Genomic DNA, 23988 nt, shown 5'->3' on the forward strand with positions numbered 1-23988 from the left:
TGGGTGGAGGCAGGTTTAGGCGAGCTCCTCGTGTTTTAAATTGTATCTTAAGTGTCAAAGACAAGAAAGACCACCCAGATGCAGTTGGTCACAGTTGCTCATTAAATAAATAGTGAGGTGGCTAATCTGTCTTTTAGCAAGTGAAATAGTCTGTGCCAAAAAGAATATCCCCTTACGCAGCAGCACTAGTGAAGCTAACTAATAGTCCACACACATCCTCGTGTTCGATTAGGGGTCAGATTTTTAGAAATTGATTTCCCTGAGGGAGTGAATAATGTAGGTTAGGGGAACAGCCCTGTCTCCCTAGTTAGGAAGGACTAGCAGGGTCTGACATGCAGACGTGTCTTTCTAATTGCAGGGCTGTTTGTGACGTCTGCTTTGCCTCAGAGACTCCCTGAGTGGCCCCTTTTCTGAGAGGATGTGCTATCGGCAGTGTAGGTATTCATGGCACGCAGGGTGTGTCTGCTGTAGGGGCGCCTGCCGCTGCTTCAATACTGACCCACTTCTCCTTCCCCTCTGGGCAGGTGAATAAAAACGAGCAAGAAAAAGCACAAGAAAAATGCAGTTTGGAAAAGGAATTGGCTAAATACAAGGTATTCCACGTTTTATGTCATCTTCTGTCTCACTGCCATCTGGATCAGTTCATCTTAATGACAAGATGGGTTATTTGGTTGCATTCCAAGGCGTGGGGGCTAGAGAAGCGGGAAGCTGCTGCGGCTCCAAGCCCTCAGTCCTGCAGCTCATGGAGCCGGCTCACTGTGAGCGTCTGGTGTTCCCCAGGGAGTCATCACTGCCCCCCTCTGGCCACTGAGGGGCTTAGCCAGGAGGTCCCCTGAGGGGGCTTATGGGCACGTGGGAGGCCAGGGTGACTGCTAACCATGCTGTTTTTTGTTTTGTTCTGTTTGTTTTTTTAAACTAACTTCGGCTTCCTAAGTACCGACTAGCACCTGCCACTTTATCTGCAAGGTCCCCTTTTCTGGGTTCTAAAAAGATAGAATTGGCCAGAGAAACAAATACAATTATTATTAAAGTAAAAAAACAACAACACACCCAACAATCTCTAAAACATTGCTGCTTGCATTTCAGAATTTGAAGAGAGTTAAGGTTATGCATCACTGTTATCTAGAGAACATATCTAGAGCGTCAGGAACTCGCCTACCCCAGACAGTAGGTCCAGCAGCAGATGTCAGGACAGACGTCAGGCCCTGGCTGTCCCTTGGCTTCTGACTGAACTAACGAGCTTTTGTAATACCAGATATGTGAGCAGTTTTACATTTTTATTTCTCATTTAAGAATTGGGAACAAAAGAAACGCTAAGTTCTTAGCCCAAGCTCAAATACCATTCACCAAGCTGGCAGGGGCCCCCTGTGGTTTAATCTCTCATACCCAATAAATTGAAAATAGTCCACTGTCAAAAGTCACTGAATGAACTAACTTCTTGGGGGTCAGGACTTTGTTGGTGTCAATTTGGCCCAAACAGGCTTTTTAAATTTTGGAAAACTGGCAGCTACTATTAAATTCATGAATGTTTTTTGCTTAAAAATATTAGTGAATGTTACAGGGCTAAGGCAAATGCTGTATTCTGTGATTTAAAAACAGCATTACTTTGCTTGTCTGATTTCAATTGTCTTAATGTAGGCCGAGCGTCAGGCGATGGGACTGGAAGGGACTTGCTTCTTAGAGTGGTTGTATTAGGCAGTGGTAATGCTGTTAGAGTCCTATTTTTTGTCTAAATTGATTTTTTAACGTGTATTTGTAAAGCTCTGGGTTTTTGGAGTCAGGTTTACTGAGTTGTAATTTACATAGTGAAGTTCACCCTTTTCTGTGTTTGGCTCTGAGTTTGGCAGCACATGCAGGATGTGATTACCACCAAAATAAAAATACAGAACATTTCTCTTGTCCCAGAAAGCTCCCTGGGTCCTTTGTAATCAACCTCTTCCTGCACCCTGGTAACCACTCATCTGCTTTTCTGTCCCTGTAGTTATCTTTTCCAGAACATCCTATAAATGAAATCATACAGGATGGTACACCTTAAGTCTGGCTGCTTCTATTTAGTGTAAAGCCATTTTGCTGTATCATAGTTTGTGTTCCAACATATAGATGTATCACAGTTTCTTTACCCTTGGCCAAATGAAGGACATCTGGGTTGTTCCCTGTGTAAATATTCACATGTGAACATATATTTTTATTTCTCTTGGGTAAATATCGTGAGTTGGATTTCTGGATCCTGTGGTAAGTATATATTTGAATAACAGACTACTCAACTGTTTTCCAAAGGATGTGTATCATCTTGCACTCCTACCAAGACATATATGAGTTGCATTTTCTCTCCATTCTTACCAACACTTGGTATTTGTCAGTGCTTTTTGGTTTAGCCTTGTAACTGGTGAGCAGTGGTATATGATTGTGGCTGTAATTTGCATTTCTCCAATGACTAATAATAGTGAGCATCTTTTCATCTGCTTATTTGCCATCCACAACTTGAATTGTCTCTTCAAATCTTTTAACCATGTTTAATTCAAATGTTTGCTTTCTTACTATTGATTTTTCAGAGATTTTAAAATATAGTCTCATATTAATTCTTAAGAAAAAAATTATATTTATATATACATACAAATATTTTATCAGGTATATGTGTTATATATATTTTCTTCCATTTTATGCCTTGTCTTCTCATGTTCTTTCAAAGAGCAGTTTTATATTTTGGTGCTTAGTTTATCAATCTTTCAAATTCTGTGGATCTTACTTTTTGTGTCATATCTAAGAAATTTAAACTAAGCTCACAAAGATTTTCTCCTTTGTTCTCTAGAAGGCTTATAATCTTAGGTTTTACATGAGGTCTATGATCCTATCCAAATTAATTTTTGTATATCATTCAAGGTACGGTTCAGGTGCATGTTATTGTGAGGTGGATGTCTGATTGTTCTAGTACCTTGTATTATTGGGATATAATTATTACTATAAATTCATCCTCTTAAATTATACAGGTCAGTGGTTAGCATATTCACAAGTTTATGCAAACATCACCGCTCTCTAATTCTAGAAGCTTTTTATGCAAAAAGAAACCCAGTACCCGTTAGCGGTTACTCCCTATTCACCCCTACCCCAGCCCCTGGCAACTACTGATTTCCTTTTTGTCTCTGGATTTATCTCTTCTGGACATTTCATATAAATGAAATGTATGTAGACTAGTATGTATGTAGTCTTTTTGGTCTGGCTGCTTTTCACTTAGCATGATGCTTTCGAGGTCTATCCATATTGTAGGATATGTCAGTACTTGATTCTATAGATAGCTGAATAATATTCACTGTATGAATATACCATATTTTGTTATTCATTCTCAATTGATAAACATTCAAGCTGTTCCACTTTTCAGCTACCAAGAATAATGCAATGAATGTTTGTACAGTTTTTTGGTGAGCATGTTTTTCTTTTTCTTTGGTATATTTTCCCCAGTTTCACTACTGGGTCACGTGATAATTCTGTTTACCGTTTTAAGAAACTGCCAAACTTTTACAAAGCAACTATCACTTTACAATCAATCCCACCAGCAATGTATGAGGATTCCAGTATCTCCACATCCTCATTTATACTTGTCATTGTCTGTTTCAAAAAAAAAACACTAAAAAGTATCACACAAACAGCAGTCACCATCCTCATAGCTCAGTTTTGTGTCAGCAAAATGTTAAAGGATGTTCATGATTCCAAGATTTTCCAAGACGGGGCTCCCCAACGCTTACATGGGATGTACTTGCTTAAAAAAGAAAAACGTTCTGGACATACCTCAGGAGCTTTTGCCACTTGCTCTATTGTTTCAAATTCCTCAAGGCAAATTCCTTTGGATCTCCAGTAGATGTATGGTGTAGGCTACTTATATAAACAACATCGCCACATTTCCAAAATGCTCTTTCAATCCAGCTGTGATGAGCAGTTTTGGGAAGTAACTCCTGTGATAAATTAGAAGCAGTATTAAATAATGTAAGAATTCCTACTAACGTCAACCGGTTTTACTTGAATATTACAAAAATAAAATAAAAATTTATTCTACCCATCTTATTGGATGTGAAGTCTCTCACATCCAGTTGTTTCATGTATCAGTACTTCTTTTCTTCTAATGGCTGAGTAATGTTAATTGTGTATATATTCAGTTGATTCATGAACAACACGGGTTTGACCTGCCTGAGTACACTTATACATCAATGTGAATTATTTCTCTATTTTATTTCACTTTTTTTCAAAATTTTTCTCAGCAGTATGTTGTAATTTTCAGCATATCAAATATTGAACATATGTTTTTAGATTTGTATCTAAGTATTTCATGGGTTTGGGTAATTATTAATATTTAAATAAATGCCAAGTATCAGAAGAACTTCCATTTCTAGTAAATGTAAACTGTGTAAATTTATAATAACCCTTCTGCTGAAGACAACTAGAAACTTGAAAAAATATAAAAGAAAAATCATTTTTAAAATCATCATAGCGCGATCGGATTGAAAATCCCCAGATATAAAGGTAGAGAACATGTTCATAAGATACTTTCTATTTTACAGTTGAACATGTCATGTTCAATAAGTTAATATTTTTGGATCTGGCATAAGGAGTCTATGTATAGGTGGTAAATGGATTTCTTTCTCCTTTTGCGTTTCAAAGGCAGATGTAAACGCATTAACCCACAGCCTGCAGGCTCTGGAGGAAAGGAACAAGGGCCTGGCCGATCAGGTGGCTTATCTGGAACTTCAGCAAGACGAGGCCGATTACCATGGGGTGGGTATAAAAAGGTCAGTCTTCAGTAGGAAGTGATGACTAATGAGTTTTTAAAGAGGTCAGGAGATGGGCTTGCTTTCTTTCCTTTCCTCCCTTCCTTTCCTTTCCTTTTTCCTTTCCTTTTTCCTTTCCTTTCCTTTTTCCTTTCCTTTCCTTTTTCCTTTCCTTTCCGTTTTCCTTTCCTTTCCTTTTTCCTTTCCTTTCCTTTTTCCTTTCCTTTTTCCTTTCCTTTTTCCTTTCCTTTTTCCTTTCCTTTTTCCTTTCCTTTTTCCTTTCCTTTCCTTTCCTTTCCTTTCCTTTCCTTTCCTCTTACACAGATGATCTATAATGCTGAAAAGCACAGAGATTGCTGATGTTTTAAAAACATCTGCTCTTCTATGAATTGTGAAGAAGAAACTTGTATTTTCCCCATCTGACAGTTTTCTCCATTACGTCATCAGTTTTAAGTTTGATTTCTAAAAGCTATTTAACAAGGCCAGTGCATTACAAACAAATGGCAAAGTTCTTAAAACATCTTCTCCCTGTGGTAAAGGGGATTTAAAGAGATGATTGCTCTGTGAAGAGAGAATACGTTTCCTATGTGCCTTTGAATACTTGAAATTTAATTATTGCTTCTACAACATGCAAATAAGCTTTGGAAATTCCATGGACGCCCTAATGTGAGTCTATCTTAATCTGAACTAAATTCTCTCAAGCTGTGTCATAAGCTGCTCATTGCTTCAACTATGAAAAATTACAGCGTAAATGTAAGTCCTTTTACATTTTCATGGCTTTAGAGCCAGCCTGCCTAGGTTTTTCAATCTTGGCTGAGATTCTTGATGATGCTGCTTAACCTTTCTGAGCCTCAGTTTCTTAAATCTGTCAAAATGGGGATAATCATACTATTATTAGGAGGTTGAGGGTTGTTCAGGGGGTTAAGTTAACACATGTAATGCATATATCAGACAGCTAACATTTATTGAATTCTTGGTATCTGAATTGACCCCGGGTAAGAAGGTCTTGAGCTCCTATTGGAGTGACTAGAGGCACTAGCTAATTCCCAGGTCTCTCGGGCCAGTCCTCCCTCCCCCGAGACTAAAGATTCCTCCCTGTCCTTTGCTTGTTGGCCAGGTCTCAGCGGGGCTTCTTCCCAATTTCCTTTTGGTCTGGAAGACCGCCTCTCAGCCTGCGCCCACACCCGTGAGCAGGCCTGTGGCCTTACCTTATTCCTGACTTTGACAGATCTCGCCAGTGATTTGGTCCAAGTTGATTCTTGCCTGCAGACCACACTTCTTGAAAAGGTCTCCCGATGAGAGCCCACCCCTCCAGCCTGCAGACCCGAGTCTGTCCACTTGGAATCTGCTCTGACCACGGCAGCTGGGAAGCTCTGCAGTTGGCAGTAGCAGGCTGAGGAATAAGGTCAAGATTTCAGGGTTATTTTTTAATCTTAACAATACTGTTAAGCCTATTTCCATTCAGTGCTGGCAGTGTAATTTGTTCTTTGAGAGTTCACACTTGAAATTCTCCATAAAAGCTTCCTTGTAGTCTAACCTCTTATTGACACACTTGAGATGATACACATGAGTGTGTGTTGTGTATGTCCTCTCACCCTCGACCCCCCTCAGGTGTGAACTCAGGCAATCCTGGTTTCCACCCTTGGCTCCATTTATGTGTGACCTGAGCAGGTTCTTAACGTCAGTGGGGATCTTCCCTAACTGGGGTTCCCACAGCACACTGCATGCCCATACAGAATAACTGATACGTGGATGAGAAATTGACCTGTTCATGCATCTGCCTTCACTCTTCTAATGCAAGAATAGGAGTTACTAATCTTTATACTCCCTGGCCTAGTGCCTAATACATAAGAGGTGTTGAAGAAACGTTGATGGAGGAGAACACAGAGGATCCTGTCTGCCCTGCGGATGGGGAGGATTAAATGTGTGTGGAGTGTCCACCACAGAGCCTAGCATACAGTTTCCCCCCATAAATACCGTTCTCTTACTTTTTCCTCACACCTCCTAATTTTAAGTGTGTTTGTGCCATTTCAGCCTTTAATAATGGTGTAATTAAGCCCATTCCCACAAGCAGTCATGCAGGAAACCTCTGTGAGAAAAGATTTAAATGTGGGAAGGTGGCTATTCCTGATTTCAAGTTAAATGACTATCCTCCCCACCTTTCTTTTGGGTTCTAAACATTTCAAATAGTACCACCAGACAAAAATATAGTCCTGTGCAGCTAGAGCATTAATGACTTGAAGTTAAACAAGAACTGAATCTTAAAACCAGGAAGATGTTCGTCAGTGTACCACTGGCAGGTGTCAAAGTTGGTTCCATCTGCTGGGGACCCGTCATACTACTTGTTAAATACATTATTTTGAATAAGACCCTTCTTACAGCCTTCTTATAAAATAGCTTTGCCAAGATGCAGTATCTGTTTTTATGTATTCTTCTAACAGCTTCGGCTAACTTTCACAGCTTACCTGGATTTTTTGAATGATTTCAGAAATCATTTTGTGGCTTTCTTGGCCACCTGCCTTTGAGACCTTAAGATAATTTGTTTCCTTCCTGCTTTTCCAAGGAGTAAGCCTTTGTGTTTGAGTTACAGTGTATATTCTAACCACTTGCATTTTTCTTTGTAACCTGTTTCTCAGGTGCTTTGCTCTGCATATTTAATAACCTTTATAGTATTTTGCCTAGATTACTTAAGCAACGGTTGCCTTCCACAACTCAGAATTGGAGCTGTTCACTCATTTAAGTGGTCTTTCTCTAATCTTTGATCTTCCATTGATTCTCTTAAGTACAGGGCCTATTCAAATAATCTGCAAACAGTAATTTAAGTTACTGCTTTCACATTGATTTTCCTTTGACAACTGGTAACCATTTCTTTTTGTCATAAATTTAAATAAGTGACCATGTGTCCAATATCAGATTTTTATTTTGCTTGGATAGTTTTCTCTTATCATTTCATTAGCATTCTCTTTAGTGGCAAAGGAAAGTCTTTTAAAGGTGTATTTAAAATATTAATAGAATTTCGATATGCCTTGGCCTAAAAGAGAAAATTTTATTGAAGAAAAAGGTGCTATTATTTTTTAAAATTCCTAGACATCTTTTAAAAGAGACCCAGACCATCTAAGTTATTCCATGAAAAGCCTTTCCACATTCCAAGAAAGCTGAGTGATTTTTGAGTGTTTAGTATTTGCTCTAGCGGCATATTTTAGGTTAAATCTAGCCCGTGGTGTTTTTACACACTATTCCTACACCTTACAGCACTTTGGGGCACATTGATTTATAGAATTTGGAACTGAATTTTAATAATCAGGGTTTTACAGTTATGGTTTAGCTATTTTTGCAGCATTACTAGCCATCCTTTCATTTATTTTTTACTGAAGATGTGGTTGAAGCATAATCCCAAACTATAATGTTTCATTCATGGAATGATTTTACATCAGAGTTTCTAAAATAGAAAGTTTTGGTAAAGGAGGCTTGTATGTCGTCACAGACAGAAAATTGATGATTAAATTTATGATAATACATTAGTATTAGTCTTCTATTTTTTTGATGGCAGTCCACATTTCCCTTAGGTTATTTTGAAACCAATACTTTATTGGTCTGAATGCTTTTAAAAAAATATTTTCCTTTGCCTTAGTGGTAGCAACACAGAGATATTTTAAAAAACTTTAAGAAACAATGTATGAATATGCATATTATACATGAATTAAATATTGCTTTGACAAGACAAATACTTAGATGGTCATAATAGTTAATAGCCCACTGACACCTAATATTCATTATACTTTTTATATTGAATGTGTGTAATTTTAGAGTAGATGGTATACAAGGACTCATGACTCTTACGTTTGTTTTGTTTTGTTTTTTTAATCAAGTCTAGACTGTCTAAAATGTCCTAATTCTTCTAGTTCAGGCAACAACCGAGGAGAAAACAAAATCTAGACTAGTATGCTCGCTTGTGCTATCATGAATATATATGGAACAGAGGAAAATATGAGTAACATGTTATTATATAGCAATCTAGTTTGAAGTGTGTCTTTTCTTTTACTTGGAAATAAGTGTGTTGGATTCACAACACTTGAAATAAAGGGCAGTACAAAGTGATGGCTAAAGAATAGCTGTACCTGTCAGAGAAATGAAGAATTTCTCCTTGTAAATTAATATCCCTACATGTATGGTTTCATCATTATCAACTTGCCCAAAGTTGAATATAACACAAAAGTCTAAATTCTTTGGCTTTAAATGCTTTAAAGGTTCCCTGTTATTTATTCACAAATAAAGCAAATGTAAGCCAGAAGTAGTGAATTATGTCAATATTTCCCAGCACCTTAAACTCCAGATTCACTGCAGAAGGTCTGTAGTTCAGTAGGCAGCTTGAATGATGGAGGATTTGCTTGTGTCTGTATTATTTCACAGTTGATTTGTGAAGATACTTTTGACATCAGTGTTTCCTGTTATCAAAAAAACAACATTGAAATTTATTATGGAGGGTGAGACTTCCCATGTTTAATCACTAATATTGTTCCTAAAGTACCAAGAAGGCCCAAAATGTAATCAAAAGAAAACTATGTTATACTTATTTCGCTGACAAAGTTTGATGGAAAAAATGCCAGTATTAAATAGGCTGTTTGAATGATGAAAATATGCAATTTCATGAATGATAGAGCTTTCAGTAATGTTTGACCCAGATAACACCGTGTTCAGTGTTTGATCAAAACAGTGTTTTTCGTTTCTGCCTTTGACTCTGATAGCGGAAGCCTCTCCTACCGTCCGAGGGCTGTGACCATTTGCACATCCTGTTCTCTTCCAGGACTGTCTGAGCTCACACTGTAACCACTGATACAGCCCCCACGTCTGGGCTGGACCACGGCTACAGAGGAGGAACTGATGTAGCAAAAATAGAATTAATAAGTAAAGAAGTGCCCCTGGGACTCTCCGGGCACTCGCTCTCCTTGTCTGCCTCCCAGCGTGTTGCAGAGCAGCACCTGGCTGTCTAGGGCAGGGGAAGAGGCAGCGGTAGGCAATAAGTAGGAATCCTGGTTGCATTGGTAGGAAAATGGTGAGGTGCAGATACTGTTTAAAAGGACAGTGATGGTTCCCTTGCATGCCTGGTGCACTGATCCATGTCTGCTTGCTTCATCAGCTTGCCCGACAGAAGGTGGAAAATGTCTTGGGAAAAATTACTCAGAGTAAAAATAAACTGGCCTATGAAAAGGGAAAACTCCAGGTATGAGGTTTTATTTTCTGAATTTTGTTGTCTAACCTTTTAATGTTATTTGTCAGTCTAAATATTGATGAATTTTGAGAGTACCTAGTCTGTCATTTACTAATTACATAACTTTGGATCAGCCTTCGAACCTCCCTAATTTTATTACTGCATTAAAATCTAAGTGACTTCTATTTACGTACCGATACTGTAATGTTAAAACCTTAAATCTCGAAGCCAAAGGCCATTCTGTGAAGCTTTATTATAATTGTTTAATGCAAGGTCATTTACTGAGAATGTAGAGAGCCTGTGTTCTCTCTTTGCTGAATTTTGTCTAACTTTCCTAAAGAGAAATAACCCTGGAAATTGGTCTTCTGAGGCACCAGAATAGATGAGTGAATGGGATGATACCACTCTTCCTTTGCAAAGGTTTTGTTTTGTTTTAATAAAGTTTTTATTGAACTATATATACAGAAAAGTACACAGGTCACTGCCTAGTAAATTTTCACAAAGTAAAGCTACTCATGCGATCAGCACTCAGATCAGGAAATAGAACATTCCAGAACTCACTGCATAGCCTTTCCCAGTCACTATTTCCAAGAAAGGTAATTCCCATCCTCACTTCTGACACCTCAGATTAATGGTTTCTGTACTTGAACTTTAAATAATAATACAGTGTATATATTTTTGTATCTTGTTTCTTTCACCCAACACTGTAATTGAGAGCTTCATCTATGTTGTTTGTTGTAATTCTTTGGCTTAAATTGCTGCTTGGTATTGTATTATATAAATACTAGAGGCCTGGTGCATGAAATTCATGCACTCGGGGGGTCCCTCAGCCCAGCCTGCACCCTCTCACAGTCCAAGAGCCCTCGGGGGATGTCCGACTAATGGCTTAGGTCCGCTCCTAAGCTGTCAGTCGGACATCCTTAGTGCTGCCAAGGAGGTGGGAGAGGCTCCCACCACTGCCGCTGCGCTCGCAAGCCATGAGCCCGGCTTCTGGCTCAGTGGTGCTCCCCCTGTGGGAGTGCACTGACCACCAGGGGGCAGCTCCTGCATTGAGAGTCTGCCCCCTGGTGGTCAATGCGTGTCACAGCAACCGGTTGTTCAGTTAACCGGTTGTAATGGTCGCTTAGGCTTTTATATATATAGATTCGCTTTAAAAAAGGAAAAAAATCTGTGCTATGCTGAAATTATCACAATTTCTTGAATGTATTTTCACACTTTGGCAGTTCAGGTTGTTTTTACTTTGAAGCTCATTTCAAACTGTGAAAGGGTTAACATTGTAGGTATGTCCTGCTTCATTTCAAATGTACCATATGCAGTGAAGAAAAAAAACTAGAAAATGCATTGATTGCGTTAGTTTAAATACTTGCCTTACAAAGCATATCCAAATAAGACATCCTTTCCATCTCCCTTAGCTGCCTCAGAGTTTCCCTAGTGTTGTATTGAGTGCCTGCATCCATCTCCGTCTGTGTATTTGGGCACTGGGAACAGTGTGCGGATGTGACCTTGCCCGAGTGTCTGCTGGTCCTGCGGTGGCCGTGGGAGCTGCGTGGGTAGTCGTGGCAGAAACACCCAAGATCTGGGCCGCGGGATGCATTTGCTTCTGTGTCCTTTCCCATTCGAATGTCCTGAGTTAGAAATCCTACCGAATAAGAAATTCAGTGTAAAAACTCAGGGCTCTCGATAAGAACATGTTATCTGACAAGCGTGTCGGCATTGTGCTGAGTGCCCGGGGGAGGCAGGGCCAATCACCTGAGCAGCGCTGTGGCGTGAGGATAGTCCGTGTTGTGCTGGGAGAGAGGCACGTCGGAAAGTCCTCAGTGACGCAGCCACTTCCCATTGGGCTCACAGGTTGACGCTTGCTTGTGTTTAAAATAAGAGTAACGGCTGCATCCCCACCTCCCTTCAGAGGCAGCATACCATTCTGAACCGTAAGTGGGAACCAGGACGACTTTTTACTGGTGGCACGTGCTTTTCTCCTGTGCGCTGTGGGAAAGGCGGCCGAACGGCCACCAGGAGGGAAGGAAGGACCCTGCTGATGGCTCAAGACACAACGTGTTCTCATGCAGCTCTCACGCAGCCTTTCAGAAAACACTGCAAACACGCAGAGCTCAGCAGCTCTTCAAATGTCCAGAGCTCCAGCCAAGGGTGCTTGTCCCCTGGTAGGAAACAAGAAGATACCACGAGAGAAACAAGTTTTTTAAATTAAAACTTGGGGTGAAATTTTTTCTGATTTAAGAATAGGCTCAGCAATGTTAGTTGTTGATTTGTATGAGAGAGTTGGGAATAAGAGGACGAAAATGTAGAAAAACATAATTTGGAGATGTCTGAGTAAATATTAATGATAATCATTTTCCCCAAATGATCAAAATCTTTAAAGGCAAAGATGTGAGTGGTCACTTTTATGAGTTAGTTCTAAAACACAATTCAGCATATAATTCCATTTATTCAATTTTTGTAATTCTGCCAGTGAAAACACAGACTGTCTCCTTGCATGTTGACAATTCTAATGATCCATATTTTAAAAGAAGTTTGAATGCCAGATACCACAGTTCCTTTAAAATTGAAAGTTATTACCTACAAAGTCTCACTGTTATAATCATGAGTCATGTTAATTTGGAATTTCCATAAGCAGTAGAAGCCAAATGAATTATCTCTGTACATAAAAACGGATTTAGCTTATTTTAGCTGATGAAGTCGCTACGTATTTCAGTTGAAATAACTTTTTGCATTATTAGAAAAACTTAGGATTGCTTTTTACAGGTTTTAGGGATTCTCTAAATTTGTTTTGAAACTCATGAAATCTTTTTTTCCCTTTTGGAGTATATAGCTATATATACAGTATCTTATTATTGACGAGGCTTATTTTTATTATTCTTTGGCCTTTTCCCTAGATAAAAGTGAAACAGCTGGAAGAGCAGCTACATTCTTTCACTGAAACCTGCTCACAGAATGACCATCTGCGCAAGTTGAACAAGGCTCTGGAGGGCAAATACACTCAGGTGTGATTGACAGCTACAACAGGTGGCTGTTGAGCGGTTTTAACTCATTTTTAAGAGATGGATGCCTTTTTCCCACCTGACCAAACAGTGCCAGAAAGATGAATATTCTCACTTAACTCAGTTCAACAAGCGTTTTTTAAACACACAGTATGTACAAGGTTCTGCTAAGCCATCGAGGCATTCACAAAGATGCCTGAAGCTCGCTTACGCTCTAATTTGAGGCTTAGAAATGTGCTCAATAAACTTTATTATAGAATAGAAAGCAGGACTTTCAGAAACAAAGTAGCTTGTATTTTGAGCATTCATAGGAAACACATTACGATGGAGCTAACTTTTGGCGACAAGTCTCTGGTTTTTGAATTCTAGGCAACAAGACACACCTGCAATCAGCTGCTTACTTAGAGAGGTGTTCGTAAAGCAGGTGCTTACTTGTCAGCATGGTGACTGTTGAGATTGATAACATTTTTAATTGATTTTTTTTTTTAGAGAGAGGAAGGGAGAGAGAGAGAAATAGAATTAAACCCACAACCTAGGTATATGCCCTGAGTGGGAGTCGAACCAACAACCTTTTGGCGTAAGGACAGTGCTCCAACCAACTGAGCCACCCAACTAGGGTGAGATTGATGATAACATTTTAACCAATGAATAGAGAAAGTTAGACAAGTAAGATATATAAACTATTTTGCAAGGAAAATAATCCAGGAATGTGTAACTCAGGGGTCCTCAAACTACGGCCCGCGGGCCACATGCAAATACAAATATTGTATTTGTTCTCGTTTTGTTTTTTTACTTCAAAATAAGATATGTGCAGTGTGCATAGGAATTTGTTCATAGTTTTTTTTAAACTATAGTCCAGCCCTCCAACGGTCTGAGGGACAGTGAACTGGCCCCCTGTTTAAAAAGTTTGAGGACCCCTGGTGTAACTGAAAGGAAGTGATTCATTTCAATAATTTACAAATTGACCGTGTATATTGTTTTTAAAAACACCTCTGCCCCTCTCCAGCAGCATGTGTAATTTCGGTAGCTGTAACATTTGTGGATGTGCCTTCAGTAACCAAGGAAGTGGAATGTGTCTCCAGATGGAACCCTGTCAGGGTTCTAACCATCTGGCTGTTGGTCCAGGGCCTCATTAGAGGTGCTCTCCCTCAGGGATTTGATGAAGGGACAGACTCTCGGTGGGGTGTCTTCATTCTGAAAGCACGGAACACTTTTCACATTATACTTCCTGTCGCGGCTTGGCTTAGAACGTCGTTGCTCCTCCTAGCAAAGGGGACACTCTTTGAAAAATAACTACATTTAGTTGAGTTTAGTTTAGTTTATTGTTTTTAATTGTTGATGCCTCCAAGAAGAAGGAAATCTCCGGAGAGGCCTGCGTCTTCGAAATTTCTTGAGAGCTGTAGACCCAGCGTAAAGGAGAGAACCGCGTCCGTGGGTCTGCCCAGTGTTGTTCCCAACTCCACACGCCATGTGTCCTTTGCCCCTGCCCTGGCTTCTGTGAGATCTCAGGACACTGGGGACTCTCGAATCTCTCTAAAGACTCTTTTGAATGCTATTAAAACCATGGAGGGAAGACTGGAAGGTAAAATAGACATTCTTGCTTCAAGACCATTTAAACCTTATGAGGCATCGTATTTTCTTAAACGGGATTCGGTAAGTAAAGACCATAAATGAAATCATTGGGAAATTTGAGATTTATATAACAACATGAGGCCCAGTGCACAGATTTGTGCATGGGGGGGGGGGGGGTATGCAGAGGGCATCCCTCAGATTGGCCTGCACCCTCTCACAATCCGAGACCCTCGGGGGATATCTGACTGCCCGTTTAGGCCTGTGGGGATTGGGCCTAAACTAGCAGTCGGATATCCTCCGAGGGATGTAGCAGTGTGCCAAGTGGCAGATGGCCAGGGAGGAGCCCGAGCCGGGTCAGGCGCCACGCCCCTCATGCTCATCCTGGCCTGCTGCGCCTGCCACCACCGCTCGGTAGCGCTGCCAGGGAGTCAGGAGAGACTCCTGCCACCACAACTGCGCTTGCCAGCTGTGAGCCCGGCTTCTAGCTGAGTGGTGCTCCCCCTGTGGGAGCACACTGACCATCAGGGGGCAACTCCTGCATTGAGCATCTGCCCCCTGGTGGTCAGTGCGTGTTATAGTGACTGGTCCACTGGTCATTCGTTCATAACCGTGGCTTAGGCTTTTATATAGATAGATGAAGAATAGTAGTAACAATCCAGAAAGATAATGTTTGAAGGTCTGAGTAACAGGAAATTAGGTGCTTCACAAATAGGGGATACTGATGATACAAATAGAAACCATTCTGTCTCTCACATAATTACTGTTTTGGGACATAGAAAATACCAGATTTTGCTTAACAATAACCATTGACATTTCTAAAATCTTATTTTGATTTATTTTTTAATTTAAAATATCTACCTAATCTTAAATGTTCGAATTAAGTTGTTTGGTTAAAGCCTGATTTTAAAATAGAAATACATGAATAAAAGGCCTAAGAACTTGAACGTCAGAAAATATTTTCCAAAGAAAACTTTTTAGAGCATCCATCTTTGCTTGATACTTAAACCATGAGTTACTACCACACCCCTACTTGCATGTCTAAAAGGGGAAAACTGATGAGACCAGGTGTTAGTGAGGATGTGGAGCAGCAGGGCTTCTCATACGCCGCCGAAGGGAATGAAAAATGGTGCAGCCACTTTGGAAAATAATTTGGAAGTTTCTTTAAAAATGAAACATAACTACTACTCTATGACCCAGCCATTCTACTCCTAAGTATCTACCAAAGACAAATAAAAACATTGTCTATACAGAGACCTGTCCACAGTTGTTCACAGCGCCTCTTCTGTAATTTCTGGAAGCTGGGAACGACTCGCAGGTCCAGCAGGTGGACGGGTACTACCTGTGGGACAGTCGTACGGCAGAGGATGGTCAGCAGCAGAAAGCCATGGACTCTGGGTACATGCGGAAGCTTTGCCCCCATTTCACATGTGACCTCATAGTCTCAGCTCCTTTATCCCGTATTCTGCACTTTCATGGTGATGGTCATATAGTAGGTTTGCTCGTTTATTCACACACATTTATTTTCGCTTTGGAGTTTTCTTTAAAGGGAAAAACGGCTAATAAAAAAGCTGATTTTATTTATAATAGTAAGTGAGCACGTTTAATTGACACTTAGGTTTGGTTTCTAAGTTGCTGTGTCTCGCTCTAATGCCGGTTTATTGTGCTGTGGGAAAGTGATGCGTGGTCCTCGTTCTCCTAAGGTGAAGTCCATCCTTGAAAAGAACGAAGAGGAGCTCTCGCAGGTGGTGAAGTGTCGCGATGCGGCGCTGAAGGAGAGCCAGAAGCTGAAAGGGGACCTGGAGGCCCTGGAGGACAAGGAGAGCAAGAAGGTGGGGTCCTTCCAGAAGTGGCGCTGGAGGAGGGCTGTGCATCTCACAGGCACACGCTTCCCTCCGGGTCTTGTTACTTTAGGAAGAAACAGTGAGGACTGATCAGAGGAGGATTTTGTTTTCTTTAAGAAAACTTTAGAAGCACTTTAAAATGTTTTCCTTAAAAATACATAATTTCAGTCCCAATATTTTTCAACTTCCTGTCTTAATCAAAAGAAAAAGTCCTAATTTTTTCTGTTGGAGCACATCTGATCTTGGTAATAGCCTGCCTCCTTTGCTTTATTAATATGATACACACTGCTACCATTTCTTGTTGAATTGTCACTAACTGCTCCCTGCTTAGGCGGGTGTGCTTAGTGGAAACAGGTCACATCCCAGGCGTCTCCTTGGCCGCAGGGCTGGATGGTGCCTCCCGCGGAGGGCTGTGGGTGCAGCATCTTCCAGCCCCCTCTACTTCCTCATGGTCTTTCGTCCTGAGAGAACTCTGACCAGGGCCCGAGCGGGCCAGCCAGGTTATTGGTCCCATGTCTAGTTAATGTCTGTGCTGTGTGCGACGTGCCAGTGGTCGGGGGCACTTCAGAGCTCTCCGTGCATCCATAGGATCTGAGGCCCAGTTTTCTTTTTCTCAAAATCACAATAACTTAGGAAACAAAGTAAGAATAAAATGTAAAATGTACTTTAATTATTCCTCTCAGCATTCTACCGTGCCTGGTTCCCATACTCCTTTCCTGGAAGTGATGGGACTCAGCAGAAAGAATCAACCATCTTTCCTGGCTTCATTTCCTATTAGATGGGGAACTTTCAGCGGCAGCTGGCAGAAGCGAAAGAAGACAATTGCAAAGTGACAATCATGCTGGAGAACGTGCTGGCTTCGCACAGCAAGATGCAAGGCGCTCTGGAAAAAGTGCAGATCGAGCTCGGGCGGAGGGACTCGGAGATCGCAGGCCTCAAGAAGGAAAGGTAGCGAGATGCTTTGCTGTCTTTGTGCTTGTCCTTTCCTGCTGCTCTGCAGTGAGGAGCAGTGAGAAGTCAGGACACCAGCCAGTTACAGCTTTCCCCTTGCAGACACCGGTGATGGCGAAAAGAACTAGTTTAAAGTTAGGGAAGTCTGGAATTCGAAACCAACATGATTTCCAGAATTTCAAAATGCTTATATTTTTGTAGTGATATAAAATTGTAGAAATTCATGTGATCTATTACATTTTACCCTTGCTGTTTTCTACACCTTTAAACTTGTGCTTGGATCTACAGAATTGTAATTGTCAAGATAATTGAAGCTAAGTGCCTACTTTAGTTGGATTAATTATCCTTTTATTAGTGTCCCATTTAAAGATTAACAATTATTTTATATGAATCATTCTGAGAACTACTTCTAGCCATGTTTTATTAGTAAACTCCTTTGAATGTTTCAAATATTACATAAAAGTTTCCCTTTTAGGTTAATGAGTGAATGGTCTGTGTTTAGTAAGGCGTTTGCAATACGTTATAATGTGTATATTGGCGGTGCATGTTGCCTCTATGTTATGAGAGGACAAGTGAGTTTTATAGTCTGCATTACGCTCATCTTTATTTTTTACATATTATGAATGTGTCTTCAGCACTTACTGGTAAAAAGAAATTCAAGGGGATGGTAATAAAAATAGTTTACCATTCACAGTAAAATTCTACTAAAATTATGCAGTACACCAAAATATATATTTTTTGCCAATCTCACAAAAAAGTGATACTATGAATATATTCATTCACTGGTACAAAACTGTATGTACTTTATATATTATATATATGTTATAAAATTACCAGCCTGTAAGTTAATTATTGACATGTGTTGAGAGCTTAATGCAGCAATTTTCAACCTTTTTCACTTCATGTCAAATGTAATCTAATTACTAAAATTATGCAGTACACCAAAATATATATTTTTTGCCAATCTCACAAAAAAGTAGGGATAATTTTGATTCATTTACATAAGAAAGCTATTATATTGCTTGTTGTCATTTTTTTATTGTCAGTCTAAGGGAAAAGAGGTCAGTGCCCCTGGCTAAATAGGCAGGTATTGCATGTCTTAAAAATTCTTGCGATGCAAAAAAAAATTTTTTTAAATAAATAAAAAAATCTAAAAAAAAAATAAAAGAAAAAATTCTTGTGTCACATCGGTTGAAAATTGCCGGCTTAATGTGTCCAGCCAGACCTGTCCCATAAGCAGGGCAAGTTTTTCATCTGTAGGAGCCTTCATTTCCTCCCGGAAGCTGAGGCTCCTCGTTGGCGCCTGCCAGCTCCCCGATACCCTGGTCGCCGTAGCCGGCTCGTGTGCTCCGAGCTGCTGGGAGGAGTCGCCTGTGACCGGGGTGTCGCTAGGGGGGCTCTTCTCTCTCGTCACTGCCGGTGCTTCCATTGCCAGGGCGCTCAACCAGCAGAGGGTGCAGAAGCTGGAGGCGGAAGTGGACCAGTGGCAGGCCCGCATGCTGGTGGTGGACGCCCAGCACAACAGTGAGGTAGAGGCAGCGGGTGGGAATGATCACCTTGACGGGTGGTTTCCCTGGGATCTTTCTGTTTTGGAAAAATGGAGTAAAACAGTCAGGTAAATGTCCCTTCCATTCAGGTCTGAGTTTTGGACAGTGACATGTTCACAAATAGGAAGTGGGCCTGCAGTTTTACGGGAATCCTTTATTGGGAAACCAGGACCCAAATGATGCCGAGTTCTTTCTGCCTTATATGGTTCACTTTCTTTCCATTTATCAGCGTAAATGAATGCAGAAGTTAAAGGGCGTGGAGAATAACTTTACCCTCCAGCAGAAGTAGCTGAGCCCTCGCCGGCTTGGCTCATGGATAGAGCATCGGCCCACAGAAGGAATCATCATGGGTTCAGTTCCGGACAAGGGCACATACCCAGTTGCAGGCTCCATCCCCAGCCCTGGTCAGGGAGGCAATCAATCGATGCCTGTCTCTCACCTTGATGTTTCTCTCTCTGTCTCTCTCCCTCCCTTCCTCTCTCTCTAAAAATCAATGGAAATATATGCTCCGGTGAGGATTAACAAATGGGAAAAGGAGCTAGAGTGATTCCACTACTACAAGGCACATCCTCACGTGTGTTCTCCCAGGTGTGTGCACACCTGCAAATGTATCTACACATACGCACGTGTATAAAGTACACATGGATGTTTCATACAAATAAGCTTTTCCTGGATGATATACAGGAACAGTTGCTAGGTCTCTTCTCTACAGGCAGTGAGACCAGAAGGTGACAGGATCAGGAAGGGTAATTTAACGACTTTAAACTTAGGATAAAGCTCTTCAGTGACCAGCACCCTTCCCATTGCCTCCTAAGCGTCCCCGAAGCAATGTCCATTGTAAGTTCTCACGCATTCCAGGCACCTGGCATCTGCTGCTGATTCCAACGATGATTGTTTCAGCGGCACTTGATGTCGGGCAGGGAGTGGCTGTGCGGTGTCATGGCGGTTTGCATGTTACAGGGGAATGAAAACCCGCTCCTCTTCCAGGTGGAGCCCCTGCAGAAGGCTCTGGATGTAGCGAGAGAAGACAACAGGAAGCTGGCGATGAGCCTGGAGCAAGCGCTCCAGACAAACAACCACCTGCAAGCAAAGCTGGACCACATCCAAGACAGACTGGAATGCAAAGAACTGGAGCGACAGGATTTGGAAACCTGCAAGTAAGGGCAGTGCAGTCACAGCGACCGAGGGGCGTGCCCGGGGGAGCAGGCGGCTCACTCGCACGTTCACACCCGTCCTGCCTGAGCCGCACACCTGAGCAGCAGCGGGTACTAGCTGCCCGGGTCCCTCATGTCCAGCTCTGCCCTCGACGGGTATCGAGCTGCTTCTCCACACAGAGATGAAGCCAAAATGGCACGGATACTGGTTAGAGGGCCCCTTGCATGTCTCTGCCAACCCTTTTCTAAGGAAAGAGTATGTGTCCTTCAGAGCGTGACGGAAAAGGAGCGACCGGAGCCGGAGGGTGCTCCCGGCCGGGAGTGGGGTCTGTCCAGGCAGATGGGAATCAGTGTCCTCCGTTTCGGCCGAGGTGGTTAGGTCAGGCCCATCGCGTTCAGGCCAAGCCACTCGGGTTTTGTCTTAAACCAGTGGTTCTCACCCTTGGCTGCACATGAGAATCACCTGGGAATCTTTTTTAAAATCCTGATGTCTGGGCCTCATCCTCTGGAAATTCTGTTTCTTTGTTATGGGGTGGGGCCACAACATTTTACAATTTTTAATTATAAACCTGTGTTTTCTATCAAAATTACTTCTTGCGTGAATTCTGGGACACCCTTTAGATCTGCACTCCTTTCAGCTGGTGAGCATGTGGGCGTAGGCGATGGGTCTGAGCCACAGCAGGGAAGGCCCTTTCATATTGCGCAAGTGTTCTATTGGGGGTGGTGTTTGTTGGTTAAAACAAGTGTGTGTGTCCCGCGCTTTTGGCTGGGCCTCTTTATGCGGAAGGACTGTCTGCCTCAGGTAAGGCGTTCTTTCCCTCTTTAATGAGCTCAGGTCACTGAGACTCACTCCCCTCCTGCACTGAATTCTCACGGTGATTTCTCCTCTGTCCTTTTCAAAACAGAGAGCGCATAACTGAGGAATCGAAGGTGGAGGCGGAGCTGCACGCTGAGCACGTAGAAGCTCTGAGAAAGCAGTTTCAGACCGAGAGAGACAACGCCAAGAAAGCGAACCAGCGGGAGGTGGCCGAGGTACGGGCCGGGGCTGAGCCGTTCCTCCCGGGCCACGGGCGGGCCTTGAGGGGCGCAGCTCTTCTTCGGCTCTTTTAATCCCCTTGACGTCAGGCCGTCCCTGTGCTGTTTGTAAACTGACACAAAACCAGTTTCTATCAGTCTCTGCCAGCGAAGGGAGCTGGATGGGCCTTTCTCCACCAGCGAGTGCCAGCTGAGGGAGGGGAGTAAGGACGCTGCCCCCAGGGCCCACAGCCACTGTCTCCATCCACTCCCTCCTCAGGGCACATGGAGACGCAGGGAATCATGGTCCGTGCTCACGGACCCTGTTTAGTTGTGATCAACACTCCTACATGAGACAAATGGGAAACATCAGAGGCCTCTCCCGGTGGCTAGAGGCTGTGCGTACTAGTAAGTGTGAAGGATTTGACGTTAGGGGAGGTCTGGGTTACAGGCTGCCTGAGAGACAAGGGACGCTGGATTGAGACCAGCAGAGCTGACAGGTGCCGAGTGTAAGAGGGCGAGCAAAGCTTGGTGACACGTGAGCAGATGAGAAGGACATGTCTCTCTCGGTCCGAGCAGAGCCCGGGAAACGTCTGAGAAAGCGGCGTACACGGCCCGTGGTGGCCTGACCACCAGAACACTGGATGTGTCCAGGAGTGGAGCACAGGGTGGCGGCCTAAGCACAATTCTGGGAAGGCGGTCTGAGCGCTGGGAAGCAGGCAGGAAGGAAGAGAAGCTGGAGACAGAGGCGTAAGAGACTAGAGCAGTTACTCTGGGCTTTAGATGGTTAGGGCCAAGCAGAGTAGCTCTGTGGAAACAGCAGTTAAGTAAAAAAGCCACTTTCACAGAGAAATCAGACAGACACTGCGTGTTGTATCCTGAGCAAAGGGGAGGGAGGAATTAAAATAATTCTAAGACTTGGTTGGGGTAGTTGGTCTGTATTTTGCCAAATTCGGTGCACTGAGTAATTGCATTTTACTGAGGCCATTCACGAAATCGATTTCAACTGTTTATACAGCGCTCTGTAAATTGCAAAGCACTGTATAAATAATAAATGTTATAAAAAGAAAATTGTGTGGAAAATAAAAAGGTGCACTGACATTAAAGGCGCCTTAGTCAGGGATCGTTGTTCAGAACACGTCGGTCCTTTTAACCAGGATGGTGAACGTGGGAGACGGGGCGGACATGGAGTGACCGGGGAGCCGTTAGCCGGGGGCGGGCTGGGGCACTGCTCACCGTCCTAGCTCTGCCTCCTGTGAGCCGTGATCCACGTACTGTCCGTGCACATGCTAACTCAGAGTCAGTTCCCTGACCACTGCCCAGGTTTGTGGTGAGGGTTAAACTGGAAATACGTGGGAAGTCCTCGTCACGGTGCCTGGACACAGGAAGTGCTGAGGGCAGATGTTAGCTCACCCAGCGGTAGACAGGGCTGTGATGGATGTTGCAGGAAAGTCTGACAGGTGGTTGCTTGGGGGGCAGTAAAAGGTCAACATTGAGGCGTAGAGTTGGGATCTGAAGGCAGGAGCTCGTGCAGAGAGGAAAGGTGCAAGTAACGACTTCCCCGCCAGCCCCCGGGACGGCCCGGCCCAGCTTCTCCCTCCTCAGGTGCCTCTTCTTCCTGCACGTCCCGGGCACTGACTTAAGGGCACGTGAGGTGGGGGGGAATCTAAAATAATTAAGTAATTTTAAAAGTTCAACAGGCACAGTAAAAAGGTTGAGTTTATTGGAATGAAAATCGATGTGGATCGGGGCATCCAGTCTAGCAGACGAGAAGCTCCAAGGAGAGCATGAAAGGACTTTCCAGGCGGAAGGGAGCGGGAACCAGGAAGGTAGAGGCAGAAAGGGGTCGGTTCCTGCGAGGTCACTTCCGTTGGGGCCCGGCAGGCGGGTGGATTACAGGCCTAACTGGTGTCGGCCAGGTGGTTCCTGCGTTAGGCCCACCTTCTGGCAGAGCCAAAACTGGAACTACGTCGTGGTGCGGTGACAGCTTAGCAGACGTGACTCCATTTGGGGCCTGTTGACTGTTGAACAGTTCCCTCCTCTGATCAGACCCAGGCCTGACGGAGAGAGGTCTCCTGTTTAGTGCTGCTCCCTGCTGCAGCCTGTTGCAAAGCCCGTGGGTGACGCTCACAGGTCCGGACGTCTTTCCGGACGTCTTTCTGCCGAATCTCTGTGGCACTCACAGTCGTGACTTTGGGTTCGCGTTACCTAAGTTAGTCATTCTCCCCTTCCTTTCTGATGTCCGCGTCTCGGGGACATGTGCTCGGTGGTGAGCAGCTGTGGTCGTGCGTGTGAGCTCGGAGGGACTCCAGTGCCAGGGGGACTGCTGGGGCTGACAAGCAGGTGGTCCCGGTGTCGGGGCGCGTTTCTGAGCCGTGATCCTCGGGACCCAAGCCAGGGAGCATCGCTAAGTCAGAGAGAGACCCTCTTGGAGGAGTCGCTTCTCCGGCCAGCTGGTTGTGCAGCGATCTGTTGCTGAGCCGCGACTTCCCCAGAAGTGTCCATCCGAATGCAGCAATGGTGTTGGCCACAGCACAGCTTCCCGGTTGTCTGTCTAAAAGGTAGACAAGAGCTGTCCTACAGTCAAGAACAACCTTCACAGAGAGCCTGGGGACTTTAGCTGGAGTGCTGTTCTAGCAGAAGGTTCTGCTGTATCTGATCACAGCCTCCTCTGCCCTCGCTCCTGGTCAGCATAGGGATCTGCCGGTGGACGCTCGCTTTGGATCATGGATGGCTCCAGAGAAGTCCCCTTTGAGTCTGGGGCTCGGACCCAACGGGTGGCCTCCACGGAGACCAGTACGATTAACGGTCTGTAGACCACGCAGGTGGATTATTCTGGTACCTTTGCCTTGTGTCCTTTGGTACAGAACCTGAGGCGAGGTTCCCCAGGTTCGGATTTTTGACGTGGGGTTTGGAAATGACCCCCCCGCCCCTGTGGTTAGGAGTC

At 43.3% G+C, this 23988-nt stretch overlaps 1 protein-coding gene across 2 annotated transcripts in view; it reads left to right on the forward strand.

Annotated features, from left to right (window-relative positions):
- The window catches only part of CCDC150 (coiled-coil domain containing 150), a 42385-nt gene that overhangs the window by 13790 nt on the left and 4607 nt on the right, over nt 1-23988 (forward strand). The window contains exons 12-20 of one of the 2 annotated variants that reach the window (XM_014461048.2): nt 525-593; nt 4651-4764; nt 9895-9978; nt 12858-12965; nt 16235-16363; nt 17154-17323; nt 18762-18855; nt 19861-20030; nt 20933-21059. In XM_014461048.2, coding sequence (XP_014316534.1) covers nt 525-593; nt 4651-4764; nt 9895-9978; nt 12858-12965; nt 16235-16363; nt 17154-17323; nt 18762-18855; nt 19861-20030; nt 20933-21059 — 1065 coding nt within the window. Of the gene's footprint in view, nt 1-524; nt 594-4650; nt 4765-9894; nt 9979-12857; nt 12966-13906; nt 14616-16234; nt 16364-17153; nt 17324-18761; nt 18856-19860; nt 20031-20932; nt 21060-23988 lie in introns of those variants that run through there. The other variant, XM_023759784.1, reaches the window with a different exon arrangement.

This window comes from Myotis lucifugus, unplaced genomic scaffold (assembly GCF_000147115.1).
Source record: "Myotis lucifugus unplaced genomic scaffold, Myoluc2.0 scaffold_3, whole genome shotgun sequence".
Classification (NCBI taxonomy): Eukaryota; Metazoa; Chordata; class Mammalia; order Chiroptera; family Vespertilionidae; genus Myotis; species Myotis lucifugus.